This window comes from Salvelinus sp. IW2-2015, linkage group LG9, assembly GCF_002910315.2.
Source record: "Salvelinus sp. IW2-2015 linkage group LG9, ASM291031v2, whole genome shotgun sequence".
Taxonomy (NCBI): Eukaryota; Metazoa; Chordata; class Actinopteri; order Salmoniformes; family Salmonidae; genus Salvelinus; species Salvelinus sp. IW2-2015.
This window is the reverse complement of record NC_036849.1, coordinates 32,463,117-32,481,499: the sequence shown is the minus strand read 5'-3', so window position 1 is coordinate 32,481,499 and position 18,383 is coordinate 32,463,117. Positions and strand designations below refer to the sequence as shown.

The following is an 18,383-nucleotide window of genomic DNA, read 5'->3' as shown; positions in this document are numbered from 1 at the left end:
GCGTATTAAAACCATGCTCAAGTATTGAAACGTCGTATGGTGTTACTGCACGTGACGCCCACTAAACCACATTCCTCATTATGAAGAGGGTTATGGCCGATACCTGGACTGCCCACTTAAACCGATCTCCATCATGAGAGGATATTGGTGATACCTGACTGGGCCTGGCCTAAACCATCGATATGAGAGTTATGGTGTTACTGAGCTGGACCCACTAAACCATCTTCATTATGAGAGGGCTATGGTCGATACTGACTGGCCCCACTATAAACCATCTCATATGAGACGTGTTAGGGTGATACTGACTGGCACTGCGCGTAACACCATCTCATATGAGAGTTGATGCGTTGTCAACTGACCTGGCCCACTAAAACCATCTCATATGAGAGGCTATGGTGATTACTGGACTGGCCTAGCTCAACCATGCTGTCAATATGAGAGTTATGGTAGATACTGGACTGGCCCACTAAGCCATCTCATTTGAGAGGATAATCGGTTGGATACTGAGCTGGGCCCACTAAGCCATCTCATATGAGAGGTATGTGATACTGACTGGCCTGCCTAAAAACCCAATCTACAAATGAAGAGGTATGGTGATACTGACTGGACACTTGTAAACACCATCTCATTTGATACTTTTTCCCACACATACTGATCCTGAATTCCGATTCAGCATCAAATATAATCGCGTTATCGTTACGTTTAATTGGTCTGTCGCTCTTGGGGAAATTATAAGTTTGATTAGAAATCGATTCAACATAACACATTCAAAAGCAATGCATAACAGGTTTGTGACCAATTACATTGGGGGCTGTTCCATTTCTTTGACTGGAATGAATTCAAATGGAACAGGCCTCAACCCTGATGCATGACACTGTCAGGGGGGCACAACATGATTCATCAATGGCACATATGAACATTTAAGAAACAATAAAAAAATAAAATAATAATAATTATATCCTGTGCTGTTCTTATGTAGAGGCCTTATACAGCAGTGTAACTGAATTGGGWTCTGGGCTTTTCTGTTGAAGGTTCTGTGGCCAATAAATAAAGTATGCAATAAAATATGATTKATTCATTTACAACATTTTGGCAGCAATCTATCTCCATTCTCCACGTTCATTAAATAGAGCTTCATKGAAAATAGAAAAGTGCAGGTCTCACCTGTGGTCTCGGAGGTGGTCCTGCCTCCGGAAAGCCTTGTGACAGATGTCGCAGGTGTACGGCCTCTCGTCCGTGTGCGTCCGCTCGTGGATAAGCAGGTTGTAGGACTTGGTGAAGTGGCGGCCGCAGAACTTGCACACAAACTCCTTCTTGGTCTTGGAGGGAAGGCGACCACGGCTAGGCTTGCGCTCGGGCGACGACAGCTTGAGACAGCCTAGCCCGCCATGGCGAGGAGAAGTGGCGGCGGCTGCTCCTGTTATGCTCAGGTCCTCTGCCTTCAGCGGGTCCTCCTGGGTGGCGGCGGTGGCCAGGTTGGCGAAGTCGAAGCGTGGCTGGGGCTTGTTCTTGGAGCCCTGAAGGAGATTCATGGCGGTAGCTGCTGTGGCGGCCGCAGTGGCCTGGTCCTTGTGCTGGACCAGGTGGGGGAAGATAGGGATGGAAGGCAAGCCGGGGAAGCGGCCGTCCATCAGGGCTGGGAGCTTGGAGAAAGTGCAGCGGGGGACACCAAAGGGAGGGTAGCCCAGGGTCCACTGGTGGAGGTGGATGGCGTGCAGTGCGCTGAAGCTATAGATGCCAGGGACCTGGTCCGTTGGCAGCTGGAAGCCATTGGAGGCCTGGAGGAAGGAGTAGTTGGCCAGCTGCAGAGAGGGGTGGAGGGGAACCGGGGCTGGAAGAGTTTTGCTGCCCATGATTGGTGTCACTACTGATCACTCGAATCGCAATGGGATTCCCTCTGGAAAAGCAACACATCAAAAAGGTTAGGTCATATTGATAACACAACAGAACTGTACTCGTTTAATACTCGTATAAGTCATTATTTGTTATAAAAGTTGTACAAACCCCTGATACCATGACAACAACTAAAACTACAACAACTAAAACTACAAATAATGACAARATTGATCATAATATTCCATAATGAAACAAGCATAATCGTGATATTTGATAATGAATCAAAAAACATTTCTAACTAAGTATTTCCTGCACTTCCAACAGGCTTTGAGTCTACCCTCCCTTGTGCTAGGTCATCCTGGTGTCTTCACCCTGTTCCCCCCCACAGCCCCTGTCCCCTCACACCCCAACATAACCACCTCAATGCCAGGCCAATACACAAGCGGTCCATCTTGATTATCTAGTTGCTTTTCAAGAGGCCTCATTATCAGTGGATTAAGGTGATAAATGTGAATGTCTCCTTTTTACCACTGAGACAAAAGGGATGTTTTTTTTTCTCTAGGGAGAGCCCCTTTGCCACCTTAGAGAGTGATAAGAGCTGTCTGAACCAGACCTCCATGCCACAGGAACTACCAGCTCAACATGTGGGCAACAACACACACACACACACACACACACACACACACCACACACACAACACACACACACACACACACACACACACAACAACACAAAACACACACACACACACACACAACACACCACCACACACACACACACACAACACACACACACACACACACACACACACACACACACACACACACACACACACACACACACACACCACACACACACACACACACACAACACCCACACACACCTTGAATCATGTCATTGTCTGCAAGGCACACGACGAGTGATGAGAGCCTGTATGTGTGAGTGTGTATGTGTTCCCACATACATGCATGCATGCGTGTGTGCGTGTGTGTGGAACGTGCTTAGGATATATGTCAGAGAAGAGAAGGTGTGAGAAAACAAAACAATTTCCAGTGCTGACACACAGACACTGGGATGTGCTTGGTGTGGGTGTTTCCCGTTCCCAGAAAACATGCCTGGGCTGTTAAGACTCAGGTAAATAGAATGACACCATTCACTGAGACGGAATACCTCAGTGAGCTGTTTATTCAGGTTTAATAAGAGGAAATAACAAAGGAATATAAAGCCTCTTTGTTTCTGAGCATATTTGATGGTCATGCTGTATGACACAGTTACCCTATGTCGTTTCTGTTTTAGTCTAAGTAGAGCTCCCAAGCCGCACCTTTCCATTGTGATATGATTTAGCGTTCCTAAGAAAAAGCATTACCTCCTAAGCCATGCCGTTTGCTTTGTTTGATTCTGTTAGTCATAGGGAATTGTGTGTAATCCTCCGATTTTACCGTTCTGAAAATATGATTTACTCATTATTCTAGTTCATGTGGGATTAAGAATTCAAAATGTAATTGTTAAACGTGGTCATGGGTTATGTCATCAAAACATAAGGAAACCCTACAATATGGCCAYATCAAGATATATTGTAGATATTAATAGGCTATATATGGGTATAGATAGGCCTATTGGAGAAAATGACCCATTGATCATATTGGTGAATAAAGGCCTACACTGTTAAAAAAAAGTGTGGATTGAGTGAGAGACGTGGCTATTCTGCAGTAAATAAAAGTAAAATAGTGTTAATTAGAATGAAGCTCAAACGTCCCCTGGGGATTTCTCCTTTCTGATCAGGACGCAGAAGTAATTTACTTTTACTTACGATGTCATTAGGGGCGATCAGCGGTTTCTCCCGAGTGGTCTCATATCCTTCAAACCCTTTGATGTCTACATACCATCTCTAACGACTCAACAATCAAACTAAACACTGCTAAATCCCGTTTCCCCGTTGGACGTGACTGGCCAACTGTTCCACGCCTCGATCACGCAGCATACTTTTTTATGAGATTTGAGATAAGATAACGCAAGGCATGATCGAATTATCATGTTCCCCCACACATATCACCCCAGTATATGTTAAAGAATGTGCTCACTCTAACTCTAATACATATTATAGGTAGGACATTTAGAAATCAAATGATGGTTTAACACAAAATACAACATCCTATGGATTATAAAGTGACCCGAGGTAAACCTTCATTACATTTTCCCAAGACATTGTTATATAATTAGGAGAACGTTACGTTGCTGTTGGTAAGAAAAGTCACACCAGCYTTCACATTTAGGTCCCCACGAGCCAAAACCAATCAAAATCAGGGCAGCTTTTCCACAAGTTTATCTGAGCTGAGAAAAAAATCGGATTACTTTGGATTTTTTGCGCGCTCTTGTAGTCTCCAGACATGGGCCTACAACAGTACATGTCATGATTTAGAMGGAGTTTACCTCTTTCAGGTTGTACATAAGCACAGAGGCATACATGTTGGCTGGGCCTACTTAAATTGCAATTGAAAAGGCTACAGAAAGCATTACATTGTAATACATTGCATTGGTTTTGGGTTCAGAAATACAGGCTAGGACTCAATCTAATGAAATCCATATCCACAAACTCACTAGTCTACTGCGGCTATAGATTATCTTTCATAAACCTGGACTTCATTTATTTAGTTTTCTTTTTCAAAGGGGGATTCAAGTGCAAAACATCTATCTAATAAACATCTATTGTTAAATAAAAAAWAWAWAAAWAAWATATATATATAAAAAAGAGGAATGGTGACCTTGTGTGGATTGYACAGCAACTTCAGAGTTCTTACGTTAATACAGATGCTTTGGTCAATTGTGCAGCAATTACCAGGGACACATGTTTTTAGCCGTGTGTTGATGCAGAACACGAGAGGATATGAGCGCAATAAAATAAAGACGTGTGCACCCAAGCAAAGTGGGAAACAGTTCTCTGACAATCGCAAATAAAACATGTATATGCCTAAGAATGATTTCAATTCAAGCCAATAGTTCCAGATCATGTCTGATACCATAAAACCATGATTTTGTCCATAACAATTAGCACAATACGTTGTCCACTGTTTTAATTCCGATTATTGCAATTCCCGATCAAATAAAGTGTTTCCATGTAAAAAATAATAATAATGAAGTAGAGTAACCCTATCATAGGTCTAATCCATGTTTCTATGTAAAGTACACTGCATCGTAGCCTGTCGTTATATTCCGGAACACCGGTTTAACTCTAAATATTTAACGATTGATTGAATGTAATTCACCTGCAACGAAGACCGTTTAATGTTAATCAATTATTAAATGTAGGCTATGTATTTTTGTTTTTTTTGGCGACCTAGTAAAATTCGTTTAAGTCATTTTATTATAAGAGACACTTAAAACGAATAATGATCATAACAATTATCCTTACCACTCCAGCTATATTGAATTGATTAAATCGACATTTAACAAATATTTCGAAGTACCTTTAATATGCCACAAAAATACATTTAAAAAATATATATAAACAACATAAAAAGGTATTGTTTCGTTAGGTACCAAAGTTTGGATACATTAATTGGGGATACCTTTTCAAATAAATGTGCATCCTCATCATCGAACAGGCACATCTTCCTCATGTTAAGTCAAACCATGTAATGTATCATGCAATTCAACGAAATGTAGGTTTTTGGCATGAAATTATGTCGTTATTTTCACTTAGGTCCTTGTTGATTTTACTCCAACGTGCTGGAATGCGTTTACCTCTGAAATATCCCACCTGTTTCACACTCTCTTCGCGCATCTAACTCAGAAGGCTCACAGTCGTGACTCTCTCTCTCTCTCTCATGCAAGCTCAAGACACCGTCGAAGATGTTAACTTCTAGTTCCAGCATTAAACAGGTCAAAAAACGGGCAAAAACTGAATATTGTTACTAGGCTATTGTAATAACACATCTATTCACTTCGAATGGACCCAGTTATGTTAAATAACTCAACTCTCAAATCAGTTATGGTAACGTTTACAACTTTGTGTATTGTGCCTCGCGTTGTCATTCCCCRGAAGAAGCCTGYKCATAAATACATTTTAAACCTCGTATTCTGACTGATGGCTCAGAGAAAAATCACAGAGAAAATGTTATACGATGAAATAGTTACCAGTTCAGATGTAAGTTCGGTCCTATGGATCCGGAGTGGTCCTGGAGTTGAAAACCTGCGGATGGTCCGATGCAAAACGTCTTGGAAAAAAAACGTTCAAAGTTTAATGTAMTTCAGAGAAAGTTTTGGGCTTCGTAAGACAACTTGCCCGGCATGTTCACATCGAGTTTAGATTGTACACGCGTGTAGTTCAACAGCTGTCCAAAATAGTTGTGTGCAGAACTTCTGTAGTGACTCTGGTGAAGACGCCTTCTGTTACTGTCCTGCGGTCTGCACTCAAACCGCCTCTTTATTGCAYCCAAACCCTTTACTCGCACATGCGCGTCATTTAGCCAGCCCCCATACACATTTTGAGGGAGCTCCTTACTGTAAAGTCAAGTTTCTCTTTTTTTCATTATAAGTTTAACATTCTAGTGATGGCCTGAACATAGTTGTAGCATAGTGTTAACTGTACTCTCTTGTTTCTTTTTAGAGAGGCTGCAATGCCTAATTCCAATAGGCTGTTTACAACTACTGAACACATACATTTGTCAATTTGCCRGGCCCATATTTGAAAATGCAGGATCATTTTTTAGCCTGTCTAGGCTTATAAGACTATAAAAATTGGTATGTCATAGAAATCGAATTCTAATAGCTCATCCTTGCCCAATATTGGGAAATAACCTGGCAGCTAAAATTCATAGGAGCATTTGATRTTTGTCATGCATTTTTTTCTCAGTGGATGGTAATGCTGAGATGGCATATTGATTGCCTACAACATTGCATATAAGGGTAACATATCAAGGGTTAATGGATTTGGCAATGAAGCAATTCACGCTCTATGGATTTAATTGATGGCTTCAAACAGCAACAAATTAAAGTATCACCCACATTATTATTATCGTTTTTTGTTGTTATCATCCTAGTATTAATATTAATGTTAATAAGTATTTCCATAAGGTTGGTATTATTGGTGGAAGAAACAATGTGCGGGCTGAACCTCATGCACCCTCCCTCATAGGCCTAAAACCTACAATCCATAATCCGAAGGGCAAAAATCCCCCCAAACAAATTAATTCGATTATTATATTCATGGGATTAAAAATAAACGGCTCTTTTAAAAATAATTCCATAAGGCCTCCGGTTTTTCCTGTTTAGAATAAGCTTCTGTACGAGGTGGAACGACTAACAAATACATTTTCACTTTCTCCTAATTAAAGAAAATATACAACTGTCACTTTAACTTGAGATCTGGAGGGAAAGAAATGGCACACGTGTATTTAACCCCCCTTAAACCCATTATTCAATTGGTCACCTTGCACGGAAAAATGAAGACGCATCTCAAGCCTTTAATWTTAATTGCAGGAGAAAACACCTTCTTTCTAAGAAGGAAAGAGGTGAGGTATTTCCAGTCCATTTATGTCATAAGTAAAATATCTGAAGCCATGTCAATCTCACATGAGGCAGGGAACACGAAACACTCAAAATTAGGAATTATATCGATGATTTTGTTGAACAACCAGCTATTTCTTAATAATTTAAAAAAATGAATACATGAACCTAATAAGTGTGATTGATATAAAAAACAACATGCGCCAAAAATATGCAGCTCGCGCTACATCGTTATTGTTACACTGACAAGGTGCTCGTGCTCCTGTGGTCAAGATGTTTTTTTTTTTCCTGCTCCAGGGCACTTGAGCCGTCATGGTTTAAGTGTCGATAAGCAACACCTTGCGGTGGTACTATGGTGTACAAAACCCGCCACCTGCTGGACAAAACATGACCTTGTTAGTTATTACTCCTGTGATCCGCCGTTACAGACAAATACATGATGGGTAGTCCCAGAGCCATAACCTTATTGTCTAACATCAACCCAAATCAAGAACTTTTGTTGTTGGAATATTATCCATTTCATTTCGGTAATATTGTGACAGAAAAGTAGCCGAATGTCAAAAAAAGCTTGAAAAAAATTATATGCTAAAAACATTATATGACATTGAAAAAATTATTTAAAATGGTGAGAGTAGCCACTACTGGATGCACTTTAGAATAGTGTAATATATAATGTTTTGTAAATATGTAATTCTATTGCAGGGATAGTTTCTAAAGACAAACTATTCAAAAGTCTATGCAATGTTGCAAAGACAGATTTCATTCTGCTATTGAAATCGTTTTTTTAAGGCAAATACTGCATATTTTGATTGACAAAAATATTTCACAACTTAAAGGCAAAGATGCGATGTGGTGATTGAAACTGTTCATAAGTGTCATGAAAGAGTCTGAAATGTTTATTTTATGAGCACATTTTGTCAAGACTCACTGAGCCAAGTTCAAGAGCGGTGACCTCAAGAATTTATCATCAATGCTGCCACAGAAGCACATCGAATAGCCAAGTCTGTGTGTAATAAAAACACAGGCGAGACATAATTGTACTATTTTTTCTAGGATAGTGGTACTAGGGCCCTCTGAGTGGTACTAGGGGGATACCTAGTCAGTTGTACAACTGAATGCATTCAACTGAAATGTGTTTTCCGCATTTAACCCAGGAAACAGTAGGTTAACTGCCTTGCTCGGTTACTGGCCCAACGCTCGAACCACTAGGCTACCTACTACCGCCCGCTGAGTGGTACTAGATTCCGCTGGGTCATACTAGAGAGTGGTACTGCTGAGTGGTAATAGAGCCCTCTGAATAGTACCAGAGCTCTCTGAGTTGTACTAGAGCCCTCTGAGTGGTACCAGAGCCCTCTGAGTGGTAATAGAGCCCCTGAGTGGTATTAGAGCCCTCTGAATGGTATCAGAGCCCGCTGAGTGGTACCAGAGCTCTCTGAGTTGTACTAGAGCCCTCTGAGTGGTACCAGAGCCCTCTGAGTGGTAATAGAGCCCCTGAGTGGTACTAGAACCCTCTGAATGGTACTAGAGCCCGCTGAGTGGTACTAGAGCCCTCTGAGTGGTACTAGAGCCTGCTGAGTGGTACTAGAGCCCTCTGAATGGTATCAGAGCCCGCTGAGTGGTATCAGAGCCCACTGAGTGGTACTAGAGCCTGCTGAGTGATACTAGCCTGCTGAGTGGTACTAGAGCCCTCTGAATGGTATCAGAGCCCGCTGAGTGGAACTAGAGCCCTCAGAGTGGTTTTATAGCCTGCTGAGTGTTACTTGAGCCCTCTTTGTTGTACTAGAGTCCTCTGAGTGGTACTAGACCCCCTTAGAGTGGTACTAGAGCCCACTGAGTGGTACCAAAGCCCTCTGAGTGGTACCAGAGCCCGCTGAGTGGTACTAGAGCCCTCTGAGTTGCAGTAGAGCCCTCTGAGTGGTACTAGAGGTCCCTGAGTGTTACTAGAGCCCTCTGAGTGGTACTAGAGCCCCTCTGAGTGGTACTAGAGCCCCTCTGAGTGGTACTAGAGTCCTCTGAGTGGTACTAGAGCCCCTCTGAGTGGTACTAGAGTCCTCTGAGTGGTACTAGAGCCCCTCTGAGTGGTACTAGAGCCTMCTGTGTGGTACTGAAYCCCTCGGAGTGGTACTGGAGCCTTCTGAGTGTGTTTAGCCCACTGTCCACTATACACACATATGATTACAGTAATAGACTGCCACTGGATTGACCCCCCTTTCCCCCTCCCTCAGAAATTATGTTTACAGATCACTTGCATATTTTATACCAACTATTTACAAACACTTAAGGCGAAGGAATTGTGGTCTCCATGTCAGCTGAGTCAAATCCAGACAGCTTACTACATGAGTGAGTCATAGTAGAGTGTATCGGAAGGCTTTTGTGGGAAGTAACAACGTTTGTGACCTTTGGATCATTGGATCAGTACAGGCACAATGACTGGAACCTAGCTGGGAATTTAAGGTGAACATGACATACAATTTCCATGCTTCATATGCAGCCTATTAATAATTAATGCTCAAGTGACGTGTTTTCCAATGCATATAGCTAGCTAGGCGTACACTCTTCTACAGGGGGGAAATAGAAGATGATATTGACAACATCTGCAGATCTGTTTCTATTAGACATATAAAGGGCTTTAGAAAAAAATCTATAGGCCTAAAATCTATGCAAGATGTCAGCTGTCCTCCAATGAATATTAAGTCCATCGGCCTTTCATAGAATTCAAACGTGTCTCTCCCTGATAGGCTGCATGCAGATGGAGAGGATGTCTTTGTTTACAGAAGCTGGAGGATGGAGACATTCGCCACAGACTGACTCCTATGGTATGTTGGGGGCGGCTGCAATTTCATAAAACACAGTTCACGGGCTGGAGAATTGCACTTAGTCATGTGTGTCCAGTGCACACAAGATGTTGTGTTATTGTAACATGTTGCATCAGGGAATTATGTTTTTACCCATTTTAAGGAGAGGGGAATTCCACTCCCCTTGTTTTATTTGGATTGTAAGGGAAAGGGGGTATAACTAGTCAGTTGTACAACTGAATGCCTTCATCTGAAATGTGTCTTCRGCATATAACACAACCCTTCTGAATCAGAGAGGTGCGGGGGGACTGCCATCCACAGCACCCAGGGAGCAGTGGGTCAACTGCCTTGCTCAGGGGCAGAACGACAGATTTTTACCTTGTTAGCTCAGGGATTCGATCCAGCAACCTTTCAGTAACTGGCCCAATGCTCTTACCACTAGGCTACCTGTCATATATAGATGAAGACAGATGCAGTGTTTAGAGTTGAAGAGGTCGACGCCACGGTCTCTCACCGGGCATGCGTAGTCCACAATTGSCTGTGTTATACTGCTAGACCAAACTCCTGCACCAGGGTTTTGAACTCTAAGGTCCGGTCTTGTCTATACTCCATCGCCATGTGGTAATGGTTAGTTTTACATCATTCCCTTTCTGACTGACAACATGAATAATGGCGAGCCGCAAGGAGGCTGAGTACATGATCTTCAGTGTGATCGAAGCCAGGTCTCCATGCCAAGCGAAAGAGCGTATGTGTAGATATTATTTAGCCAGCAGCCAGCCATGTGTAGATAGCATTTAGCTAGTAGCCAGCCAAGTGTACTGTAGATAGCATTTAGCTAGCAGCCAGCCATGTGTAAGATTCATTTAGCTAGTAGCCAGCCAAGTGTACTGTAGATAGCATTTAGCTAGCAGCCAGCCATGTGGTAGACAGCATTTAGCTAGCAGCCAGCCATGTGTAGATAGCATTTAGCTAGTAGCCAGCCAAGTGTACTGTAGATAGCATTTAGCTAGCAGCCAGCCATGTGTAGACAGCATTTAGCTAGCAGCCAGCCATGTGTAAACAGCATTTAGCTAGCAGCCAGGCAATGTGTAGAAGCGATTTAGCTAGTAGCCAGCCAAGTGTACTGTAGATAGCATTTAGCTAGCAGCCAGCCATGTGTAGACAGCATTTAGCTACCAGCCAGCCATGTGTAGATAGCATTTAGCCATCAGCCCAGCTACTTGCAGCTTGTCTTGAGAACGAGTTTAACTAAACAAAATAACCCGTTCGTATTTCCAACGTAAAACATTCCACCAGTGCCTGAATCCCAAACAGAGAGATTAACTATGTTTTGTCTGAGCTGTTGCTGTTGTGTCATCTGTCAAAACCTTTCTTAACTTTAAATGCAGGCTTTAAAAAGCAGCTTTAAGTGTTCCTTATTCCATCTTGTTCTATGAGCCACTCTGCCTCAGCAGATGCTACATCCATTGTTTGAGTTAATGATATGTACCCATWGATTCTTGAAGAATATAACTTAGAAATGCCTGCTGAGCTCAGTTCAACTGTCACACTCCATGAGAACCTAAAATATAAGCTTGTTTAACTCTAGTGTCTTGTAAACAAAGTACATGTAAACATACACTATATGGCCTCAAAACATGGTTAAAACGTACATTTTGACAACATGGATGGTCAGTTCTTGCATCCATAGCTCTGTCTATGAATTTGAGAGTGGTTACATTTCTCCAGCCCCTCATCCCTCAGCTTTTTACCGAAACAGGGGCAAGGAAAACACTTTGTTATTGTTTCTACTGCTGATTGTTGCTTTAAAGCAAGCAATGTGATTGGTAGTTTAGGTTTTGTTAAGGTGTGTTATTCCAATTGGTTAGGGTTAGGGTTGGAGGTTTAGTTAAGTTTAGGTAAGAATTGTGATTATTTAAGTTTAGGGTTGAGTTATGAGTTTAGAAAACAAAAAAACACATTGATGTAATAGGTCTGGYTGTAGCTGGTGCAGAGGTGTCAGGCGCAGGACAGAAGAAATGAGTAACACACGTAATTTTACTCAAGACTTTCAAATACCAGTCGAATATACCGAGCCCACTATATGGACCGTAAATACAACAAACAAACACGCACAAAAACCATGGGGAAAACAGAGGGTTAAATAATGAACATGTAATTGGGGAATTGAAACCAGGTGTGTAAAACAAAGACAAAACAAATGGAAAATGAAAAGTGGATCGGCGATGGCTAGAAGGCTGGTGATGTCGACCGCRGAACGCCGAAGTCGTGACAATTGAGGGACCTTGGATATGACTCAGTGGAATTTACATTTGCCAGTACCCACCCCCACAGTTTACAAACAAGTGCAAAATTAACAAATTGTTCCTTTCTAATCGGCTACAACGATGCTTTTAGAAATGTTCTGCCTTCATATGCCTCTGCTTTGTTCTATTGTTATTAAAGATATGCTCCCCATACATTTGTGAAAATAAGTCATGTTTGTGATCAATCATCCAATGAAGTATATGTTTTATTTGTATGTGTATTTATTATGGTTCCTGCCAAGGCAGCAGCTACTCTTCCTGGGGTTTATTATGGATCCCCGTTAGTTCCTGCCAAGGCAGCAGCTACTCTTCCTGGGGTCCAGTTAAGGKAGTTATATAATTTTTAAAACACTACATTACATTTCACAATAGATTTCACAACACATTAAGTGTGTGCCCTCAGGCCACTACTCTACTACCACATATCTATGTTATCATGTGTGTGTGTGTGTGTATGCATGTGTCTGTGCCTGTATGTGTGTCCCTTCACAGTCCCCGCTGTTCCTTAAGGGGTATTTTTATCCTGTTTTTTTTCAATTACATTTTACTGCTCGCATGAGTTACTTGATGTGGAATAGAGTTCCATGTAGTCATGGATCTATGTATAGGGAGCTTATCAYTCAAGCAGTTGCCATGCAACAGATATGATTAAAAGCCTGTGCTATTTTCCCAGCACCCAAATGAGTCAGGTGCATGAGGAAATACGAACCCATGATTGGTCCAGATGATTATTGCTATGTTTCCTTCCTCGGCCGCCCATTAGATCCATTCTCAAGGTTAGAGAAACAACGTTGTGTTCGGATAGCTAACGATATCTTCAGAGACCCCCCCCCCCCCACCTTTCATTGTGGTTGAATTATTACCCCTCTAATTCTCTTATATTGTTACATCCAATAACTCAAAACACAAGATGAAAGTGATCTCGAATCAGCGTACATTCAAATGTGTATTCCCATTTTAATAAAACCAATTACATTTGGCCATATATCTGTTGGAGGTTCATTATAAGGCAAAAACAAAAGGGGTGGGTCAGTCACGGCTCGTTGATGTCATCGAGGTATACTCAAAGTTAAAGGAGCCCTATGGACTTCAYTGTTGCCCTTTAAGGTCACTCGTTCATATTACAAAAATAATAGACCTGTAATAACTAATAAAGGGGGTTGGGAAGTGGCCGTTTCTCCTACTACCAACCAATACGTGGTGCCAGATGATGAACTGGCTACTATGGGACGTTTCAGGCTATTAACAGTAATATTATTGTTGGTGTTTAGATTAATGATTGTGATGTATGTTTCTGTGTGAGTGTTGCAATCTACAGAGAAGGTAATAAGTTGTGATTCCAAGAACTTTTGATTGACTCGGGGTATGTTTTTTATATCGTTGAGGAGACGCTATTATATGACAGCATCGTCCAGWGCACCAGCAGATTCAAAATGGTGGCCAGTGTTTATTGCCTTTGTTATACGTGGAAATTCTTTGAATACTCAGACTGCAAGGATGTCTGATGATTAAGGATGTATCATTGTTAATTTGTCACCTAAAAGTGTATTGACGCACCTGCGCGTCAATCTAAGTAACATAATACAYAAATTCCCATCAAAATCTGTCAATTTAAGCAAGAGATCTCTTCTTCTTTTTTTTTTACATGGGCTGAGTCTCAATCCATCGAATTCCGTCTATGTCGGCCTTTCGCATCTGCGGTGCAAGGGCCGAGCTACAGCGGTGTTTTTCAAACCATGAGACATCCCAAAAATCAGTTTTCTCATGACAACGTCTGTAGCGTCCGAACGGTTTGGCCTAGAAAACTAATATACCACTCAATGTAAAGAATAGACTGTCACAAACACGACGGTCGGTAACGCTAATGTGCCAACTTCTGTCTGTAGAGTCCGAACCATTTGGGCTACAAACTCTGTTTTGGGCTATGAATTCAGTTTTGTTCTACAACCCTCCAAGTGTCACGGGACTCGTCTGAAGGTAACCCATACAAATGATTAGAAGTATTGAGGTCGTTTTGTGCAAAATATAAGGGTTAAAAATGTTTTTTGTTTTTTTATATATACAATTCCTGAGATTTTGTATATTTCCTAGATATAGGACAGCCACTTCAAAACCATATTGCTTATGATTAATTTACTTTCTGTTTTTTTAGCTATTTATGAATGTGTAATTCAATGCGTTTCTATGGGCTTTAGTAGTAAAGGCCAAATTCAATARTTTATCAAATACTTTTTTAATTTACACTACCGTTCAAAAGTTTGTGGTCACTTAGAAATGTCCTTGTTTTTGAAAGAAAAACWAAAAATGTTGTAATTTAAAATAACATCAAATTGATCAGAAATACAGTGTAGACATTGTTAATGTTGTAAATGACTAATTGTAACTGGAAACAGCWGATTTTTTATGGAATATCTACATAGGCGTYCAGAGGCCTATTATCAGCAACCATCKCTCCTGTGTTCCAATGGCACATTGTGTTACAGTTACAATAGTCATTTACAACATTAAGAATGTCTACACTGTATTTCGGATCAATTTGATGTTATTTTAATGGACAAAAAATATTGTTWTTCTTTAAAAAACTAAGTGACCCCAAACGTTTGTATATTATTTTATTATTTATACCTAAATGGGTCCTAAAATTCTAAATCAAATASATAAATGATCCATACTATCAAATACATCAAATACATGGTTTTCATATGTTTTCTTACATTCCATTAGCTCAGTTTCAGACATTACGATGAGCCGTCCTCCCCTCACCAGCCTCCTGTGGATAGCTTAGAACTTTCGATGCAATTGAAAAAGCGATTGGAAAATTGCCACCTGTGACATGCTTCGTTGTGTAATTAAAGATTAGTGCCTGTTTTTCCTAGTGACAGAATACATGCTTTGGATGTTTTCTTAACTAACATGAGGACAGTTACCCTTTTAACCCTAACCCCCTAACATTAGGACAGTACCCTTTTAACCCTAACCCCCTAACATGAGGACAGTTACCCTTTTAACCCTAACCCCCTAACATGAGAGATGGTTAGGGGTTAGGGCTTTAGGGTTAGGGTTAGGTTTAGGGGTTAGGTTAGGGTTAGGGTTTAGGGTTAGGTTAGGGGTTAGGGTTCTATAACTGTCCCTAAGTGTCTTAGGGGTTAGGGTTAGGGTTCTGTAACTGTTCCTCATGTTAGGGGGTTATAGGGTAGGGTTGTAACTTTGTCCTCATGTTAGGGGGTTAGGGAGTTAGGGTCTTGTAACTGTCCTCATGTTAGCGGGGTTAGGGTTTGGGTTGTAACCTTCCTTCACTGTTAGGGTTAGGGTTAGGGTTGTAACTGTGCCTAGTTAGGGGGTTTCAGGGTTAGGTTGTACTGTTCCTAATGGTTAGGGGGTTAGGTTAGGGTTCTGTAACTGTCCTCCATGTTCAGGGGGTTAGCGTTTAGGGTTGTAACTATCCTTCATGTTAGGGGTGTTAGGTTGTCAACTTTGTCCCTTCATTGTTAGGTTAGGGTTAGGGTTGTAACTATCCTCATGTTAGGGGTTAGGTTTAGGGTCTGTAACTGCCTCATTGTAATAAGGGCGTTAGGTGTTAGGGTATGTAACTTCCCTTCATGTTACGGGGGTTAGGGTTGGGTTGTTGTCTGTTGTTAACTTTGTTAACTATCCTCCTGTATAGTGGGTTAGGTAGCGGTTGTAACTATCCTCATGTGAGGGGCTGTTTTAGGGTTAGGGTTGTTAGTTCCTGAACTATCCTAATGTTAGAGGTTCTAGGGTAGGGTGTAACTAATCCTCATGTTAGGGGGTGAGGGTTAAGGATGTTAACTTCCTCATGTTAGAGGTTTAGGGTTAGGGTGTGAATGAACTATCCTCCATGTTAGGGGGTTAGGGTTAGGGTTTTTTGTAACTGTCCGAATGTTAGCGGGCGTTAGGATGTAAAACTGTCCTTAATGTTAGGGGGCTTCGTTAGGTTGTAACTGTCCATGTTAGGGGTTGAGGGTCTACGGGTTGTAACTATCCTCATTTAGGGTAGGCGTTAGGGTTGCTAACTGTCCTCATGTAGGGGTTAGGGTTAGGGTTATGTACTATCCTCATGTTAGGGGGCGTTAGGGTTTAGGGTTTGTAACTATCCTTCATGTTAGGGGGTTAGGGCTTAGGGTTGTAACTTATCCTCATGTTAGGGGTTAGGGTTTAGGTTTAAACTATCCTTAATTGGTTAGGAGGTTAGGGTTAGCGGGTTTAAATTAATCCTCATGTTAGGGGTTCCTTACGTTAGGATTGTAACTGTCCTCATGTTTAGAGGGGTTAGGGTTTAGGTTGTTCTGTAACCTATCCTTTTTCATTTTGGTTTTCAGGGGTTTATAAAAGGGGTTAGGTTAGGGTTGTCTGTAACTGTCCCCTTAATTGTTAGGGGTTAGATCTGTAACTGTTCCTAATGTTAGGGGGTTAGGTTTGTAACTAGTCCTCATGTTAGGGGTTAGGTTGAACCTGTCCTAATGTTAGGGGGTTAGGATTGTTTAAACTTGTCCCTTAATGTTAGGGGGTTGGGTGCTAACTGTCCTCATGCTTAGGGGGTTAGGTGTAACTGTCCTCATGTTAGGGGGTTTAGGATCTGTTAAACTGTCCTCATGTTAAGGGGGTTTAGGGTTTGTAAACTGTCCTCATGTTACGGGGGTTAGGGTTGCTTGCTAACTGTACCTTAATGTGTAGGGGTGGATTGTTAACTGTCCTAATGTAGGGGGTTAGGTTGTAACTGTCCTATGTAGGTAGGGTTGTAACTGTTCCTCATGTTAGGTAGGTTGTAACATGTCCTCATGTTAGGGGCGGGTTTTTAGGGGGAATTGTAACTGTCCTCATTGTTAGGGGCGTTAGGGTTGTATAACTGTCCTGTAACTGTTCCCTCAAGTCTAGGGGTTAGGGTTGTCTACACTGTCCTCCATGTTAGGGGGTAGGGATTTGAGTCAACTGGTCCTCATGTTAGTGGCGTTAGGGTATTTAACTGTTCCTCATTGTTAGGGGGTTAGGGTTGTAACTGTCCTCATGTTAGGGGTCTAGGGTGTAACCTATCCAATGTTTGGGTTAGGATTTGTAACTGTCCTCATTGTATAGGGGGTTTCAGGGTTGTTAATCTGTTCCTCATTGTTAGGGGTTGATGTAAACGTCCTCATGTTAGGGGGTTAGGTTGTAATCTGTCCTCATGTTTAGGGGGTTAGGTTTGATAACTGTCCTCATTGTTAGGCGGGTTAGGGGTTGTAACTGTCCTTCATGTTTAGGGGGTTAGGGTTGTTAACTGTCTAATGTTTAGGGGTTAGAGATTGTACTGTCCTCATGTTAGGGGAGTTAGGGTGTCAACGTGTCCTCATGTTAGGGGTTAGGTTGTAAACTGTTCCTTCATGTTTAGGGGGTTAGGGTTGTTAACTGTCCTCCATGTCTAGGGGTTAGGCGTTGTAACCTGTCCTCATGTTAGGGGGTCTAGGGCTTGTAACTGTCCTCATGTTAGGGGGTTAGGGTCTGTGAACCTGTCCTCATGTTTAGGGGGTTAGGGTTTGTAACTGTTCCTATGTTAGGGGGTTAGGATTGTAACTCGTCCTCATGTTAGGGGGTTAGGGTTTGGTAACTGTCCTCATGTTAGGGGTTAGGATTGTAACTGTCCTCCATGCTTAGGGTGTAGGGTTTTTGTAACTGGTCCTCATGTAGGGGTACGGTTGCTAACTGTCCTCCAATGTTAGGGGGTTACGGGTTGTAACTATCCTAATGTTAGGGGTTAGGATTGTAACTGTCCTCATGATAGGGGGTTAGGTTATGTTAGTTGTTGTACTGTCCCTCAGTTTAGGGGTAGGATTGTAACTGTCCTCATGTTAGGGGGTTAGGGTCATGTCAACTGTCCTCATGTTAGGGGGTTTTTTAGGGTTGTTAACTGTCCTCATGTTAGGGGGTTAGGGTTGTAACTGTCCTC

General features: G+C 41.8%; 1 protein-coding gene across 1 annotated transcript; it reads right to left on the bottom strand.

Annotated features, from left to right (window-relative positions):
• Positions 1-651: 651 nt before the first annotated feature.
• LOC111968368 (protein odd-skipped-related 1) lies at positions 652-6,228 on the bottom strand. Its single transcript, XM_023993856.2, has 2 exons — positions 5,971-6,228; positions 652-1,897 (listed from the first exon to the last, which is right to left on the bottom strand). Exon 2 carries the CDS (start codon positions 1,851-1,853, stop codon positions 1,161-1,163), a length of 693 nt encoding a protein of 230 aa, XP_023849624.2. The 5' UTR covers positions 1,854-1,897; positions 5,971-6,228; the 3' UTR covers positions 652-1,160.
• Positions 6,229-18,383: the final 12,155 nt, after the last annotated feature.